Here is an 18,201-nt window from a genome sequence, read left to right on the forward strand (position 1 = left end):
TTAAATGACTTACCACATGTCCCAAGAGCACTATCAGAGCAGGAAACTGAACCTAGGTCTTCCTGACTCTAAAAGCTGACCCCACTAGTCTGTGCTGCCTCTCCGTCTACATACCTGACTGATAACGTGAATTGATTGGTTGGTTTTTAACTGAAATTTGTACCAGTCCAATGAGCTGCCATAAACCAGCAGTCAGGAAGCCACGTACCCACCCTGTACAGCACTCCCAAAGACCAGAGGCAGCTGTGATAGAGGAAGAGAAGTCCATTCTTCCCGTTAGTGGGCTGGGCAGAGGGGTCTTTCCTCAACCTGCTCTGCCAGCCATCCTCTGTCTTAACATGATCAGACAGGGGCAGGGCACCAGGCAAGCAGCATCTTGGAACCTTGAACTTATTCTCACACCCCCTTTAAAGACAGAAAGGCACTGAGGTTAAAGGGGAGACAAGGGCGTGTGGGGCTCTCCTTCCATTTTGAGGTCACTCCAGGCATGGTGCCCAGTCTTCAGAATGGAAAGGTTGAGTTTGTAGTTCCCTGTTTTTCTGAGGAAGGCAGGTCTTCTGGTTGCAACTGGAATCCCAGGGCCTGAGGCAGAAGGCAGAAGGAGCAGTGATAGTCCTGGGATGTCTAGGTCAGGGCATCTCAGGCACAATAGAGCCTTTTCCCTACTCCCAGAGGGTGGAGGTTAGTTGTCAGATGATTTTAAGAAATACATTTTAGTCTCTGTCCACCTCAGGCTCCTTTATCAGGAAAAAAGTTTCAAATGAGAGCCTCTGGGCAGGGAAGAGGCCATTTTCACTTGGAGAGAAACATCAGGAGGATGGAAACATCATCAAATTTATGTTGAGAAAAATTTTCTGACAGATGTGGATGTGTGCTCACCTACTCACAAACACACATACATATGCACCTAAGACATCACCCTCATGGTATCATGCGCTCACACTGATGACCTCTATGGAAACCTCTAACCTAAGCCACTCTGGGTTTCTAAGTAGGGGCCAGTGACTTTAGGAGGCATCTCCGAGCCTGAATTATAGGCACCTGTAGCTGGGGGAGGGGTGAAGGTGGAGGAGAAGGTACTAGCTAATGCACTCCCTCCTCCGTTCCTGCTCTTCCCCTTTCCCCCCTGCTTCTTGTGGTCTATTGTGAGCCTGTAGGTCTCCACAAATGAACATTCAGCTCTTTTATTATGTGATTCAATAAATAAAGCTGTTCAATAAGAGAAGGGAGGGAAGAAAAAAGAACAAAGGTGCAGGAAGGAAGTAATTTTCCCTTATTTTTCTCATATATGCCTTTGCCAACCAAGGTCCCGGACTGGTGATGCATCAAGGCAGCTATTGGGTTTCTTAAAGGCCTGTAGTTTGACAGAGCAAGAGAAAGATTCTCTTAGAACACTGGTACTGCTTCCACAACAGTGTCTCTGGAGGCCAAGGGGTGACACAGGCAGGGGCGAGAGAAAAAATCCCAAGACAGAACACATCGGAGAAGTTACTGCTCCATCTGGAGCAACTTAGGGGTGAGCACAAAAGTGCCCAGCCAGATGTGTCCTGAGAGTGTCTGTTGCAACAATAAGGACACCGATCCATTCTCTGAAGCTGTTCCAGGGTGAGGGAGGAAGGGGAGGCAGGCAGGGTTAGCCAGGTTGTCCCTGGGCATCTCTCAAGAGTTCCTCCAGTCTTTGCTTGAATTTGTCGTACTTCCTCTGCACTTGCAGGATTTTGTCCTGCTCTTCCTTTTCCAGGATGGTTAAGAAGTTCTGGAGCTCCGGGATGGAGAAAGCATCCCACTGTGGAGGAGGGAGGGTTACAGAGGGAAGGTTAACCATTGGGTTTAGAGCCCGGGACATCTGGGTCAGGGCATCTCAGGCCCAGTCTCATTGCCTAATTCCTTTCCCCTGGTCCTTACAGTTCCCATTTCCATCACGTTTTTTCTATCTGTGACCCACTTGCCCCACTGTCACTCTGAAGCAAAAGCAATCAAAAAGTCCTTTAACAAATCATCAAAAAGTTACTAGAAAAGCGGTTATTTCTTTCAATGGGGCCATCCAGGTGAGTCAACACAACCCACCCACAACCAACCCAGTAGGCTTCAAAGGCAAGGTACATAGACAAAGGGATAGTGACAGTGTTGGACTTACCTCTACCTCTCCTGTCTCATTCTCTTTCAGCACGAAACTGAGGATGTCTGTGTCAGGGCCAGCCAGCAGACGAAGGCAGAGGGGACAATCATTGATGGAGAGCTTCTGAAACAGCACTAAAAGACAAAAGAATGGGTTGAGGGTCCCTCATCTCAGAGAGGAAGGGCAGGGGTCCATCAGGGGGTGTTTAGCTGCTGAGGGCAATGGTGGAACACCATCCCAGAAGGTTAAGGGATTATCTCTGGTCTAATCTCATTTTACAGATGAGGACTCAGACCAGGGAGATGAAGTGATTTTCTTCAGGTCAATTTGCAACAGAGCCAACTCTGGATCCAAGGTCCTTTGACTCCCTCCCATCCCAGGGTGCTTTTCACCATGCCTCGCTGCCAACTTTGTTAGAGAACCCCCACAGGACACAGGAGTTGGCTAGAACTAAAACTAGGCATTGGCCCCTCAGACTAAGAATGTAGCTTTTCAGCAGTGTTAAGTTCTAAGATGCTCCTTGCTAATAACAGGTAACCTATATCAAATTGCTTACCATCGCAGGGAGGGAGAGAATTTGGAACTCAACATTTTAAAAATTGAATGTTAAAAACTGTCTTTACATGTAGTTGAGGAAAAAAATATTAATTTAAAGAAACTCTATGGTACAGCAGAAAGAACAGCAGGCCTGGAGCTGGAAGACTTGGGCTCAAATCCCAGTTTGCCAGTTGTTAACCTGTGTTATTACCTTGAGCAAGTAATTTAATGTCTCTGAGCCTCAGTTTCCTCACTTGTAAAATGAGGAGCTTGGACCAGATGAACTCTGAGATCACTCCCAGTTCTAATTCTATGATCCAATGATTTAGCTGGTGGGGATTTTTCCACTTACAGATACCCTAGTAGTTCACAACTTAGTATGAAGTTAGTTCACAACTCAGTATTAAGAGAGCTGCCTGAGGTTCAGGGAGTCACTTGACCAGGGTCACATAGCCTAAATGTCAAACCCAGGTCTTCGGACTCCCAAATCTAGCACTCTAGGCACTATCCATGCTGCCTCTAATGATGATACTTTTTACAGCAATATGATGTTTATGGGTGTCCATGGCAACATGGCTACCTTCGAACACATTCCCATTCTCCACATCCTATTTAGAGATAGGGAGGGTCTAAATCCATGACAGATTAGAAAATTTGAGTCCAGAGGAAGAGAGGAGTTGGGAGGCCACTAGTTGAGGGTGCCTCCTTCTCCTGGCCTCTGGGATGGTGAGGTTAATTGGGTGTTGACTGAATATTTTAGGGCAAACTAATCTGCCCACAAAACATTTGAGAGCTTGAAAATATACTGACGAAACACTTCAGTGCTGGTTTGGGAAGCATGTAAGACATTTCTCTCTCAGTTTGGCCCTAAGATCAGAGGGAGAGGTGTTCAGAAATTTTTGAACAAAGAGGATCATTAAACCTATTTTCATACCAGAAAATTGTTGCATATAATAGCAGCTTACATATATAAAGCAAGTGAAGGTTTGCATTGAGCCTCACAACAATTTTAGGAGGTGGGTGATATTATCTGCATTTTACGGATTAAGAAACTGGCCCTCATAGATATTAGGTGACTCTCCAGGGTCAGATAGCTTGTCAGTGTCTTGAATAGAACTCAAACCCTGGGCTTTTAGACTCCAAGATCTAATTTGCAAAACATGTCAGGGAAAAGTACTTTTGATACAAATGCAATTTCACATTTAGCATATTTTGGAAGGTAAATATTACTGGGACTGAGATTTTCTCACAGAACTCTTATTCTCATTATATGAAACATCAGTTCCCTGGGAGCGCAAACTAGGAAATGTGGCTCCAGGGCTGGCCATCCTGCCTCCTCCTGGGAGAGCTCCCTCTCTCCCAACTTGCACTGGAGGTGGCAACGGAGATGGGAGTTGGGTGTGGGAGGCTGGCTTCCATCTGGGTCACTCTTCCTACCTTGTCCATCCTTGTGTGTCCGCTTAAACAGAGCAAACTTCTGGGGATTGTCCACCACCATGAACTTCTTGAGTAGCCCCTGGATGACTTCACTGACTGTGGTGGTACTGCTAATGTGCAGCTGCTTGATGGCATCCAGCGGCAAATAGAAGGATGTCCTTTTGTCCGTGGTGGCGGCCAGGTTCACCTCTTTGACGGCATCATAGATGGACCGGGGCCGGATCCCGGCTGGCACTGTCACCGGCCTCCGAAGTTTCAGATGGACTTTAATGAAGCCTGTATACGTACCATCATCACTCTACCACAAAAGCATCAGAGGAAGGAAGGAGACAAATCAATACACTTGGGTCAATAACTTCAGAGTGACCACTCTCCCTAAGGGGATGTCTTCTACATGGAGGTGTGAACCCTGCTGGGAGTTCCCAGGGCCTGCCAGACTTCATGTGGGAAGGGTGTAAATATTGGAAGTGACTCCCTCTTTCTGAACCAGGTGCTCTCTCCCTAGGCTTCCTGTTGTCTCTCTCAGTTTTGAGAGGAAAGAAAGGGTGTTCGATGTCCCTTTCCTACCAAGCCAGGCAAAATTCCCAAACCACAGGGCAGTGTTTTAGGTAAGGATCCTTTGCAACCTCTAAGTGTTTTTAAATGCAACCACCTGCTTTTTCTAATGCTCCCTCTCCCAGTTGCCAATGCCTCTCCTCCATACAGTAAAATTATTTTACATTTATTTTCTATATGCTAATATTTGTGTATGTTGCTTCCCCCTTTAGAATGTAATCTCTTTAAGGAAGGGGCTATTTCAGATTTTTGTTGTTTTTATATCCCCAGCACCAAATACAGTGTCTGACATAGAATGGCCACATGTAGACGGATTGATGGCAATTGTTCTCCCTAATCTCCTTCTGAAAAGTGCAAAGACTACAAGTCACTAGGTCTCTCTAGGCCCCCAGACAAGTGCCCTGCTGTCCTCAAAAGAACTTGCACCCCACACGAGGCAGTTCGGAACTGTGGCTCTTCAGACTCATCACAAGGCAGGCACCCTGGGCCTCAGGTCTCACCATCAGGGATAGTCACTTGGGATTTCTTTCTGGATCTCACTCCAAAGGTCTGGGACTCAAAGGAGAGAATTCAACCCCAGTACATGAACTACCAGACTATAGGAAGCAACATGGTACGGGGCAAAGAGTATGGGCTTTCCAAAGGAGGGCTTTAATCCCAGCTCTGCTAACCACTGCCTAGATTCATGATCCCAATTCTCTCTGGGCCTCAGTGTCTTCATTTGCAAAATGACGGAGTTGGACTAAATGAGCGCTCTGGAGCCTGTGCTTCTGTGACGTGCCCACTAGGCTACACTGTTCCTCCACCCCTTCGTCCTCTCTGAGAACCACCTGGCTCAAGTGCTGCTCCATCACCAGCAGGGGGCAGGACCTACCAGCCGGTCCCCCAAAGTTAATTCCCACCCCACCCCGGACCTCAGCTGCTCAGCCTGTAGTTAATGTTCATCCACTACCTAAGCCACAAACTGAAGATCTTACAATACGGAGCTCAGTTCAACCCACTCCTTTTACAGATGAGGAAACTGTCGCCCACAGTGATGATGGTCACATAAGGAATGAGCCACAGAGCAGGATTAGAACCTGCAGGAAAGGTGGCAGAGACACCCCCCCCACCCCCCACTATGGGAGAACAGGCTCTCTGGAGATGGGAATCGGGGCCCCTTGACTTACCAGCTTCATGCCCAGACAATTTTTCTCCTTGCTATTGTAACTCTCGATTTTCTGTTTGATTTCCTTAAGTGTGGGGGCCTGCTGCTTCTCCTCTTCCACAGGTTTGTAGACATTCTGAAAGAAGATCGGGGGGACATTATTCCATGAGGGCAGCACATCCAGGGTGGGAGGTGGAGAACCTGGCTTTGAATGCCAACTCTTCTACTTACTCTATGACCTTGGTCAAATCACCCCACCCCATCTGCCCTTCCCCTTCCACCAGCCCTAGAGGACAGGAGGTGCTTTTGTGTTGGGAAGCACATAGTAGGCACTTCACAAATGCATTCTAGGAAAAAAAAGATCTCTGACATTTTGTTCCCTCATCTATAAAATAACCAGATGTTTTCTAAGGTCCCTTTAGCTATGTATGATCTTGCACAAACACTTACTTTATGCCTCAACTTGATCTTGAGGATAGCAAAAAAAATGATAAAAAAATGTTTCTCAGGACTTTCATCTTCCTTCTAATTCCGGGTGCCACTGAAGTGGAGAAAAGAGAGGGCTCTTCAGAACCTTCTTAGAATGTCAGCAGCTCCTTCAGGGCAGGTACTGCTTTTATAGTCGGCTGTGCCTTTTTTTTATCTCAATGGCTAGCAAGGCAAGCACTTAATAAATGCTTGTTGACTGGCCTACTGATTTCTACAGCTTCATCCCAGAGCACTTGAGAGCCCAAGGAGATCTAGTATGTGGGGTCTGCCCCCGATTTCGGAGGCTTCTCTCATGACTCTATCCCTGCACAGCCTGGAGGCTCAATCTCCAAATCTGGATTTTGTATGCTATCACTTGGGGCCTCTGCCCCTGGCAGGTGAGCCCTTGTAAAATGTGGAATCAGGGCATTCCTAGCTATGAGGAAATGTTATTGTGCCCATTTTACAGGACGGATGGCAGGAAGGAAGGAAGGAAGGAAGGAAGGAAGGAAGGAAGGAAGGAAGGAAGGAAGGAAGGAAGGAAGGAAGGAAAGAAAGAAGGAAGGGAGGAAGGAAGGAAATAAGTAATCATTAGGCACTTCCTTCAGAGAAATGAACTGACCGAGTTTATGGTGTCACAGCTAATAAGTATATACATTTTTATTGTGGCCTCAAGTACTGGATTCCTTCTTAAGCAGGGACATGGCCATTTGTGATCTGAAGGCCATCAAATGCTGAGGTCCAATTGTGATGATGTCTAGGCATCCAACCAAAGGCTTGGCAGAGTAGAGACACCAGGCCTTTGTCCTAGGGTACTGAAGTTTAAAGGATGCTGATAGCACTTACACATCTCTAGTAGCATAGAAACAACTGTGGTTAGTGTAGTTAACAAGTTGGCACCTAGTTAACAAAAAAAAAGTCAAAAGGACCAGTTGCCTATAATAATAGCTAACATTTATATGGTACTTACTATGTGCTAAGTGTTATACAATTATTGTCTTATTTGATCCTCACAACAACCTGAGAGGTAGGTGTCATTATTATCCCCTTTTTACAGTTAAGGAAACCAAGGCAAACAGAGGCTAAGTGACTTGCCCAGGGTCACACAGCTAATAAGTATCTGAGGTCAGATTGGAACTCAGGTCTTTCTGACCTAAGGTCTGGCACTCTACCCAATGTACCAGCTAGCTGTCATATGGGGCAAGTTGCACCCCTTTGTGGTTGCACCCCAAGTTCCTATATTCCCCCAGCAAAAGCTGAGTTCTAAGGTCTCTGCTCTCCCCTCTCTACCACCACAATGGAGTTTGTTTTTAAAAGTTGATTTGAGGAACTTTTTTGTGCTACTTTGCCATCTGATTTTGTGAAGCTCCTCTAGGAATGAAAATGCTGGTTATGGCTCTGCCTAGAAGACAGCAAGCCTTCCCCATCGCCTCCTGTGCAGCTCAGACTGTCCACTATAGGGGTCACCACTGGCCTCTGCCCTCAGAGGCCAGAAGTCAACAGGAAGCAGATGAAGTCCCACGGGCTTCCCCTAGTCCCACGTCCAACAAGTTGGGTCTGAGGGCTGAGCCTGAGTGGGTGAAATCACCCAGACCCTCAATGTCCCTTCCACTGGCACAAGGGCCCTTGTGGCTAAAAAGCTCCCAGAGTGGTTTGGATGTTGTCAGGGTTCTCTGAGCTGAGGGAGGCAGGGGCCCTGGCTTCCATTTCTGAAAAATGCACTCCAGAACTAGATCAAACACGCAGTGAGGTAATTAATAGTGAGTACCTGAGGGCTATCCTTAGGCCTAGAGGTGCTGTGCCCACAGGTGAATACAACTTGGCATTATACAAAGGGACCTCAGAGATCACTGAGTTCAGCCCACCTCAGGAGGAGGAAATTGTGGCCCAGGAAGTGTCAACAACTTGCCTGAGTTCACACAGAGGAAGGAGATAAGCATGAGGGGTGGGACTGAACCCAGGACCTCAGCTAGGTGGTGCAGGGCCAGGAGTCAAGAAGAAATGAGTTCAGATCCAGCCCTAGACACTAGGTGTGATCCTGGGCAAGTCACTTAACTATGTTTTTCTCAGTTTCCTCACCTGTAAAATGAGCTGGAGAAGGAAATGGCAAACCATTCCAGTATCTTTGCCAAGAAAACCATAAATGAGGCTGTGGAGATTTGGACACAACTGAAAAAAAACAACTAAACAACTTCTGACTCCAGAGTAAAGAGTTCTTCCCTGGTCTCACACTGCCTCCCTCAACAGATATTGAACTGGGGGTTATATGGGGCATGCAAAGAATCATACAAAGGTTCTTCTGGGGCCCATTTAGCTTCTTATCATTATCCTTACCAACAACAATATCTCATATTTCTAGAGCACTGTGAGGCTGATCAATCATTTCCCTCCCAACAATCCAGCAAGAGCAGTAGTGTAAATATTTTTGCCCCCATTTTAAACATGAGGAAACTGAGGCTCAGAGAGAGAAAATGACCTGCTCATGGTGACATAGATAGTAAATATTTACAATCTAGTTAGGTAGAGAGGAGATGTGTACCTGAAAAAGTCAAACAATATTACCATATATTAGAATCTGAGAAAAGACTCCAAGATTTAGGAGGCAGTGGGTAGAGTGATGATGATGATGGCGGTGGTGATGATGATAATGATGATAGTGGTAATGATGGTGATGGTGATGGTGATGATGATGATGGAGGTGGTAATGGTGGTGGTAATGGTGATGATGATGGTGGTAATGGTGATGGTGATGGTGGTAATGGTGATGGTGATGGTGGTGGTGGTGGTGGTGATGGTGATGGTGATGATGATGATGGAGGTGGTAATGGTAACGGTGATGGTGATGGTGGTAATGGTGATGGTGATGGTGATGGTGGTGGCAATGGTAACGGTGATGGTGATGATGATGGTGGTAATGGTGATGGTGATGGTGATGGTGGTGATGATGATGATGATGGAGGTGGTAATGGTGATGGTGATGGTAATGGTGATGATGATGGTGGTAATGGTGATGGTGGTGGTGATGATGATAATGATGATAGTGGAAATGATGGTGATGGTGATGGTAATGATGATGGTGGTAATGTTGATGATGGTGTGGTGGTAATGGTAATGTTGATGATGATGATGGTGGTGGTGGTGGTAATGGTGATGGTGGTGACAATGGTGATGATGATAGTGGTGGTGATGATGATAATGATGATAGTGGTAATGATGGTAATGGTAATGGTGATGGTGATGGTGATGATGATGATGGAGGTGGTAACAGTAATGGTGATGGTGATGATGATGATGATGGTAGTGGTGGTAATGTGACGGTGGTGGTGGTAACGGTAACAATGATGGTGATGATGATGATGGTGGTGGTAATGGTGATGGTGATGGTGATGATGATGATGATGGTGGTGGTGGTAACGGTAACAGTGATGGTGATGATGATGGTGGTGGTAATGGTGATGGTGATGGTGATGATGATGATGATGGTGGTGGTGGTAATGGTGATGGTGGTGGTAACAGTAACGGTGATGTTGATGATGATGGTGGTAATGGTGATGGTGATGGTGCTGGTGATGGTAGTGATGATAATAATAATTGCTCACACTTATAGATTGCCCTACTATATGCCAGGCACTACTAAGCACTTTATGAATATTATTATCTCACTTGATACTCGGCAACAACCCAGGGAGGTAGGTGAAAAGAGAATTTGGCTCTGAAGTCGGGAGATCTGGGTTCAAATCTCACTTCTGACATAGATTGCCTGTATAGGATCCTGAGTGAGTTAAGTGCACATCCATAGGCTTCAGTTTCCTCTGTAAAAGGAAAGTTTGGCTCTAATGAGCTATAAGGTTCCTTGCAGCTCTAAATTCCATCCCATGATCTAGACCTAGGCTCCTAATGACAGGAAGATCTCATGGTCCCAATACCTTAGACAAAGCTAGTGTTAAGTTCTTGTTGAATGAATAAAGAAAAGAGCTTGGAGGGTTGTGGGATGAGGGGGAGTGAACTGCCTCCTGTGGGAGGTGGGAAGGGAATTGGTGCCCTTCTAATGCTCTTTGGCTCACAGTCATCCAGAAACAACCAGGCCAAACCAGCTCACAGGATATGAAAGAGATTCAATATTCCAGGGTCTCCAAGCAACAACAGCCAGTGTGTCCCTGCTTGATTTGTTTTTTTAAATTAAATTTAATTTGATTTTCAGTTCCTGCCTGACTTTCTATGTATTTCTCTTTTGAAGTCTTTCCTCTCTTCTATCCCTTTATTCTTACAGGTGCCAGGGATAGCCACACCCCTCCATGTTGTCTTGCTTCAGAAGTAAAGCAAGGTCTCATCTCTGCTGGTTAAGATTCACTTTACAGATGAGAAAATGAAGCCCAGAGAGGTGACTCTCCCCAGGCCAAGAAGTACAAAATAAATAGAGGAGAGATGTACTCTTTTCCCTGCCTCTTTGATACACTGTGGACCTGAGGTGGAGGAAAAGTCCAGGTTGGGTAGATGACAGCTGCACTGAAGTCAGAAAGCTGTTGGGTTAACCCCAAAGAGGAGCCCACAACAAAGTCTGCCTCTCCCTTCCCTACTTTCAGCAGGGCTAGCTTGGGAGATCTCACAAACTTGGATCAAACAAGGTCATTTCCTCTTCATACTCTGCGACCTCTTCAGAGCTGCTCAATGTCAAGATCTAGCACCGATCAAAGCTGTTTGCGTGACTGCCTGGGTTTGAGAGAGGCCCCTACTCATCTTCCACAGCGGCATCCACCAGCCTGCCTCCTGCCTGGTTTTCTCTATGCACATTATACCCCACCCCCAGACCCATAATCCTAGCAAAAAAACGGCCCAGTCTTCTGATGTTCATTTGGTTCACTCACAAAGTAGTTCATGACAAAGACAGATGAGGTGATATAACTGGGGATATTTAACCTGGAGGGAAGACTAGAGGTGGGGCTAGCTCTGGGCTGCCAAGTGGATACCCCTTCTTCCTAGGATAGAACCTGGAGTAGTGGAAGTTGCAAAAAGGCCACTTTAGGCTTGATCCCAGGAAAAGCTTTTAACCATTAGAGGTGTCTGAAAATGGAATGCATTGTTTTGAGAAGTGGGGGTCTTCAGGCAAAGGCTGGGTGACTGTTTGTCTGGCGTCTTGTAATCGGGGTTCTTTTTCTGGTATGGATTGGACTAGATGGCTGCCAGAGTGCCTTTCCAATCTGAAGCTCTGTCATGATTCTTGATAATTTTTTTTTCAATCAACCAAAATCCACTTCCTCTTTTCTACCTCCCCCACTCTCAAGGGAAAAAGAAAGAAAAACAAAACCCCTGTGACAAATGGGTATAGTCAAACAGAACAAATTCCTGTACTAGCCACATCCAAAAACAAAACTAAGTCTCCATCTGCATCCTGAAGACTCCCACTTCTCTAAAGAACGCATTTTAAGCCCTCTGGAATCAGAGTTGGTCACTGCATTCATCAGAATTCTGAAGTTTTTTAAGTTGTTTGTTTTTACAATATCGCTGTGATCATACGTATTCTCCAGGTTCTGCTCGCTTCTCTCTGCATCAGTTCAGCCAAGTCTTCCCAGTTGTCTCTGAAACCATTCCCTTCAGCATTTCTTTAAAGTACAAGTTTACTTCGTCAGAGGGGATTCTAAATGCTCTCCCCCCTTTTTTTCTCTTCCCAAGGGCCATTTGGTCATTATTTCCAGAGTGGGGGTGACTGAGGGTGGGGATTGGGTACCCGCTGTTAGCACTCATCAACTGTGATGAAGATATGTTGTCCACATTAGTTTCACTGCCCTTTTACAGCCTCAAAGTGAGCACTTTATAAGAAAACCCCTAAAGAAGGCTCCCCTCCCAGCCTCCGCTTCCTCATCTATAAAATGGGAATAACATTAACACCCATTTCCCAGGATGGTTATGGGGGCAAATGAGGTAATATTTGTAAAGGGCTTTGCAGACTTTAAAGTGCCATGTAAATGCTAGCTATTATTCTCATTTTACATATAAGGAAACTGAGGCTCAGGTGGCTTATGTGACTTGCCCCTTGGGCACAGAGTTAGAGAGAGAGAGTGTGAGTGTGTGTGTGTGTGCACGCGTGCGCGCGCATGTGTGTTTATCAGAGGCAGGTCACAGCATCATAGACTTAGAGCTGGAAAGGATCCTAAGATTTACCACATGATGTAACATACATAAATTATTTTGCAAACCTCGAAGTACAATATAAACACTCACTGCTATTATTACCGTTGTTGGACTCCAGGAAATACAATGACTTGCCCAGGGTCACACAGCCGGCACATGGCTGGGGAAAGAGCTGAACCCAGATCTTTCCGACTGTCGGTTCAATGGTTTACGCTACGCTGCCTCTCAAAATGATAGGCTTCCTGAGATTTTAACTCATTTTCTAGAATTTTCCACGCCAAAAACTGGGACAAATCATTCTTCTGGTTGTTCAATTGTGTCTGACTTGGGTCACAATTCTTCCCTTCCTCCTCCCCTTAGATGTGTGTGTGTGTGTGTGTGTGTGTGGGTGTGTGTGGGTGTGGGTGTGTGTGGGTGTGGGTGTGTGTGTGGGTGTGTGGGTGTGTGTGGGTAGGTAGGTAGGTATGTATAGGGTGGGCGATGCAGTACATGTTATTAAATCTCCCTGCTATTTCCCTGGCAGAGATACCAGAATGGTTTGCCATTTCCTTCTCCAGCTCATCTGACAGAGGATGAAACTGAGGCAAGCAGAGTGAAGTGACTTGCCCTGGATCCCAAAGTTAGGAAGTGTTGGAGGTCCCATTTGAAGCAGGTCCTTCTGACTCTAGGCCCAGCTCTCCTTCCACTGAGCCACATCACTTCCCTTCCTCCTTCTGGAAGGCTGGGCCAATAGGCTGAGTTTATTCCCTCTTCTGTAACACAAGACAAGGCTTCTGCTCTCCCAGAGCCCTCTTCTGACAAGGTTTCTTGTTCTCACGATCACTGATGCTGTATAATGATGATATAATGCCAATATAATAATGATAATTTCCGTTTCTTATAGTGCCTTCAGGCTCACAAGGTACATGCACTGCATCACCCACCCTACACACACACACACACACACACACACACACACACACACACACACACACACACACACACACACACACACACACACACACACACACACACACACACACACACACACACCCCTAAGGGGAGAGAGAAGGAAGAATTGTTAACTTACTAGTGGCTGCCTCGTAAAACCATTTTCCACAGATATCTGAATAACCTGCAGATCACCTAGAGCAGCAATTCTTAGGACCCTTTTATATTCTTACAAATCACTGAAGACCCCAAAAGAACTTTTGTTTATAAGGGCGATATTTATTACAAATTGGTACATCTTAGCATTATGAAAATGGTTTTCACTTCACAAACCCCATGAAAGGTTCTCAGGGACCCCCAGGGGTCCTTAGACCACAGAATCACTGAGCTAGAGAACTGGAAAGTGGAAGAAGCCCTGCTGAGTTGGAATAGGATGAAAGGTGTGTTGAACTCATCACATAGTAGGTTTTTTAGCCCAGTAAATGGGCCAAGAGCTAAGACCCACAAAAAGCCAGAACTTGACAGGCTAGGCAGGGGTGGGGTCTTGAGGTCACATGTGACCCTCTAGGTCCTCAAGTGCGGCCCTTTGACTGAATCCAAGTTTGAGCCTAGAGGGTCACATGTGGCCTGGAGGCCGAAGGTTCCCCAGCCCTGTGCTAGTGGCTGAAACTGCCCCCCCAGCCAGCTGAGTTGGTCTGTAGACAACAACACAACTCAGAAAGTGTTGCTGACTTGAAACCCATCCCACTCAGTTGGGTGTGCCAGAGCTACTCTCAGGGTCACTCAGTGCCACCATGAGGCAGGAGAGGAAGGAATGAAATAATAACAAAGAGAAATATTATTATTTATAAGACTGGGATAAACCACCACCTGTTCCAAAGATACCCTGGGGCATCTCTGAATCACATCTGAGCTATTTGGAAAGTACAGCCCCCTCACCCCCACTCCCTGTGTTCCAAGGTCAAAGCTTACTCTCCAGCTCTGACACCAGAGCTTCCCACATTTGGGTTTTCTTTTCCTGTTCCTCTTTTTCCTAAGAGATAAATTCACATGTCCCCACTCTCCTCTCTTCTTGCCACCCCAACCACTGCCCCAAACTAAGGGAAATGACGCAAGACCTGTATGTCATCTTAAAGACCACATCATCTTTGGACTGATACACCCTGGAAACAACTGACCTCCTGCTGCCATGATGTCAGGTCCCACTCTAATGAGAACAGAGGAGAAATTCTGCACTGGATGCCAGAGTTTAGGAAGGATGTCTATAAACTGGGAGGCCAATCGAGATGACGAAAGGTCCCCAGGAAGTGGGTAAACATGTACTAACCACCCACTGTCTGTCAGGCACTGTGCTAAGTGTTGGGGATATTCATTCAAAGAACGTAAAAGACATTCCCTGTCTTCAAGAAGCTCATGGTCTCATGAGGAGAGCAAGGGAAGTCCTTGGTATAGAAGGGTGAGTAGGAGGAAGTGGGGAGTGTTTGACCTGAAGAAAACTCAAATGGGACCTGATAATTATCTTCAAATACTGTGTGAAAAAAGAATTAGTCTTCTGATGTGATAGGCTTAGTCCTTCTCAGCAATGCAAGGACTTAAAACAGTTCCAAAGGACTCATGATGGAAAATGCCATCCACATTCAGAGAAAGAACTGTGGAGTCGGAACACAGAGCAAAGCAGACTATTTTCTTTTTTCTTTTGCTGTGTTTTGTTTTTTCTTCTCATGGTTTCTTCACTTCCTTATAATTCTTACATGCGACATGACTAATGTGAAAATGTGTTTAATAGGGAAAAAAAGAATTAGCCTTGTTCCATGTGGCCCAGAGGACAGAACGAGGGGCAATCGGTGGCGGTGTCTGAGAGAAATGTAGCTTTCGAATTAGGAAACGGTGTCCTCCTAGCAGGTGGGGTTAACCATCAATGGAGCCAGCTGTCTTCTCTCTAGGTCTTTGTGACATTGGTCTCTCCCGGTTCTTCCCCTAATTGACCACTCTTAGTCTCCTTTGCTGGATCTTCATGCACTAACTGGACGGAGGGGGTCCCCAAAGCTCTGTCCTGAGCCCTCTTCTCTTCTCCTTTTATACTATTTCACTCAATGACCTCATCCACTCTCCTGGCTTCAATGATCATCTCTAGGTCAAAAACTCTCAGATCAAATCTCTTTCCTCTCCTTGAGGCTCCCATCTCCAACTGCTTTCCACCTCACAGTGGATACCTGCATCTTAAACTCAGCATGTTCAGAACTGAACTCACCATCTCCCATCATCACCTCAACTTCCCTTTCTTCCTGATTTTCTTATTATTGTGGCTAGGTGTCATCCCCAACTCTTCACCCTTTCATTCCCCTCCCCCCCTTCCCTCCCCCCAACCTGCACCTATAACCAATCAGTGGGCAAGTTTTGTTGACCTTTGTAACATCTTCTGTATAAATCACCTTTTCCCTCTGACACCACCACTACCCTGGTGTGGGCCCTCATCATCTGACACCCCAATTATTGCTGGGAGAGGTTCTGCCTGCCTTGTCTCTCCCCTCTCTGATCCATCTTCCTCTCGCTTGGCAAATTATTTGTTCTAAAATGCAGATGTGACTGCTTTCCCTCCTCTCCCATTCAATAAACTCTTTCAGTTGCTCAGTCATTTTTCAGGTATGTTTGACCCTATTTGGGATTTTCTTGACAAAGATACTGGAGTGATTTGCCATTTTCTTCTCCAGCTCATTTTACAGATGCAGAAACTGAGGCAAACAGGGTGAAGTGACTTGCCAGGGTCACACAGTTGGTAAGTGTCTGAGGCCATATTTGAATTCAGGAAGATGAACCTTCCTGGCTTCAGTCCGGATGTTTTGTCCTCTGGGCCACCTGGCTGCCCCAATAAACTCTAGGGGCTCCCCATTACCTCTTGGATCAAATATAAAATTCTCTGACTTTACTTCTCTACATGCTCAGCTATCTGGTGACACCAGCCTCCTGCCATTTCTCCCACATGATATTCCATCTCCAGAAACCTAACCTTTACCCTACCTGTTCTCCATGCCTAGAACTCTCTCCCTTCTCATCTCTGCTCCTAGTTTCTCTGACTTCAAGTTTCAGCTTAAGTCTCACCTTTTGCAACAAGCCTTTTCCAGTCTTCCTTACTCTTCATGCCTTCTCTCTGAGATTACTCTCAATTTACTCTGTTTATAGCTTGTTGCACATAGCTGTCTGCACAATGGGATAGCTAGGTGGTAAAGCAGATAGGGCCTGGAGTCAGGAAGACCTGAGTTCAACTCAGGCTTCAGACACTTCTCAGTTGCATGACCCTGGGCAAGTCACTTAACTCTACCTTAGTTTCCTCAACCGTAAAATAAGATAACAATAGCACCTACCTCTCAGAGTTGTAAGGATCAAATGTGATATTTGTAAAGCACTTAGCACCGTCCTCAGACATAGTAGGTACTCCATAAATGCTTATTCCCTTCTCACCTCTCCCACCCCCTCAAAGTTTATAGCATGTTCTTACTATCATTCACACAGTCCAGAAAGTTTTACAGAAAAAAACTGATTTGGGGAACAAAGGTCAGTGTCAGTCTACAGGTGCCAGGAGTCATAGGAAGCAGGGGAGAAACTCATTTTGGGGAGAAGGCAATGGTAGACCACCCAATCCGATTCTAATGTCCCCACAAATGGGAGACTGTTGCCTTCTTGTCTGCAAGTCCATATGTGATTGACGGCCGGCTAAAGCCTTGGGAGAGTAATTAAACAGAAATAAGACAGAAGGTATTTTGTTTCCTCAAGCTGCCCAGGACAGAAATTGAATGAGAGACCCTTGGTTATGACTTAACCAGTAAAAGCAATAGCATCACAGTGTGTCTCTCCTCAGGGACTTTGTCCAATCACAGTGCACCCGGTGGGGAATTCATCTGTTCTCACGAAGGCCACTGGTGTTTGCGACAGATGGTTTAACTGCTCAGGGCCCCTGGTTTCCACCAAGTCTGAGGATCTTGATGAGGAAGGGCCTTGTGCTAATACAGACCGGGCCAAGAACGAGGTCCTGCTTTCTAAGGTGGTGCAGCTGATAGGCCTGGTCGGGGTGCTAGAGATCAGGCTGGGAGCTCTTCCTGTCCCTCCCAGGGATCTCCATCCCAGGGTCAAACGAAGCTAAGTACAGCTGAACCAGATTAAAAGCTAATTGGGAAACATTTAACAAATACATAAAAATACAAGAGACCATAACATGCGGTTCTGCTAGGTCAATATGCGACCAGAGGGATCCTTATGGACAGTGAAGGACTCCTGTTTTTTCCCTTGCTCTAGCCTATCACATATAATGGCCAACCGTTACCCATGAACAGGATAATCAAGTTTACAGGGATTCATTTAACTCTTACTGTGCTGAGAGCCTAGGATACAAATACAAGCAGAAAGCCAGTCCCTGCCTTAAAGACATTTACATCCCAATGGTAGAGGACAAACATTTAGGGAGCTAAAAAGTGAAAGGGACAGTGCAAATTACTGTGGCCAAGCCTCATTTTAGGCAAAAGCTTGCCCTTCCTCCAAATCTGCCAATAGGCTTCTGGATCCATTTTTCTCACTGTCTTGGTCTCTCTGGGAACAGGGATGGCACGGGGAGAAGTCCTAGTTCTAGTCTTACCCCATTCCCAGTACTGCAACCAGATTTAATCTTCCTTAATCATGGGGCACCCTTCCATGTACCTGGATCGTACCCATCCTTTGCCCCATCCTCTGACCTTTCCCCTTCCCCAGATATTACCTCCCCCAAGAAGCCATCCCCAATGATTCCGGGTCATAATGGTCTCCTTCAAACTCCTAAAGCACTTCCAGGCTACACAGACTAAAGGGCTCATCAGGCTTTTCTTGGAATGTAAGCTCCCTGCGGGGCCAG

The 18,201-nt window shown here is 46.1% G+C and overlaps 1 protein-coding gene across 2 annotated transcripts in view; it reads right to left on the bottom strand.

Moving 5' to 3' along the window:
• Positions 1–1,168: 1,168 nt before the first annotated feature.
• RASSF5 (Ras association domain family member 5) overlaps positions 1,169–18,201 on the bottom strand; it is a 105,925-nt gene continuing 88,892 nt past the window's right edge. For both annotated transcript variants that reach the window (XM_072648017.1, XM_072648018.1), the window contains 4 exons: positions 5,818–5,931; positions 4,094–4,391; positions 2,138–2,253; positions 1,169–1,786 (listed from right to left, as the gene is read on the bottom strand). In XM_072648017.1, the coding sequence (XP_072504118.1) occupies positions 1,634–1,786; positions 2,138–2,253; positions 4,094–4,391; positions 5,818–5,931 (681 nt within the window). In that variant the 3' untranslated portion in view covers positions 1,169–1,633. The remainder of the gene's footprint in view (positions 1,787–2,137; positions 2,254–4,093; positions 4,392–5,817; positions 5,932–18,201) is intronic.

This window comes from Notamacropus eugenii, chromosome 2 (genome assembly GCF_028372415.1).
Source record: "Notamacropus eugenii isolate mMacEug1 chromosome 2, mMacEug1.pri_v2, whole genome shotgun sequence".
NCBI lineage: Eukaryota > Metazoa > Chordata > Mammalia > Diprotodontia > Macropodidae > Notamacropus > Notamacropus eugenii.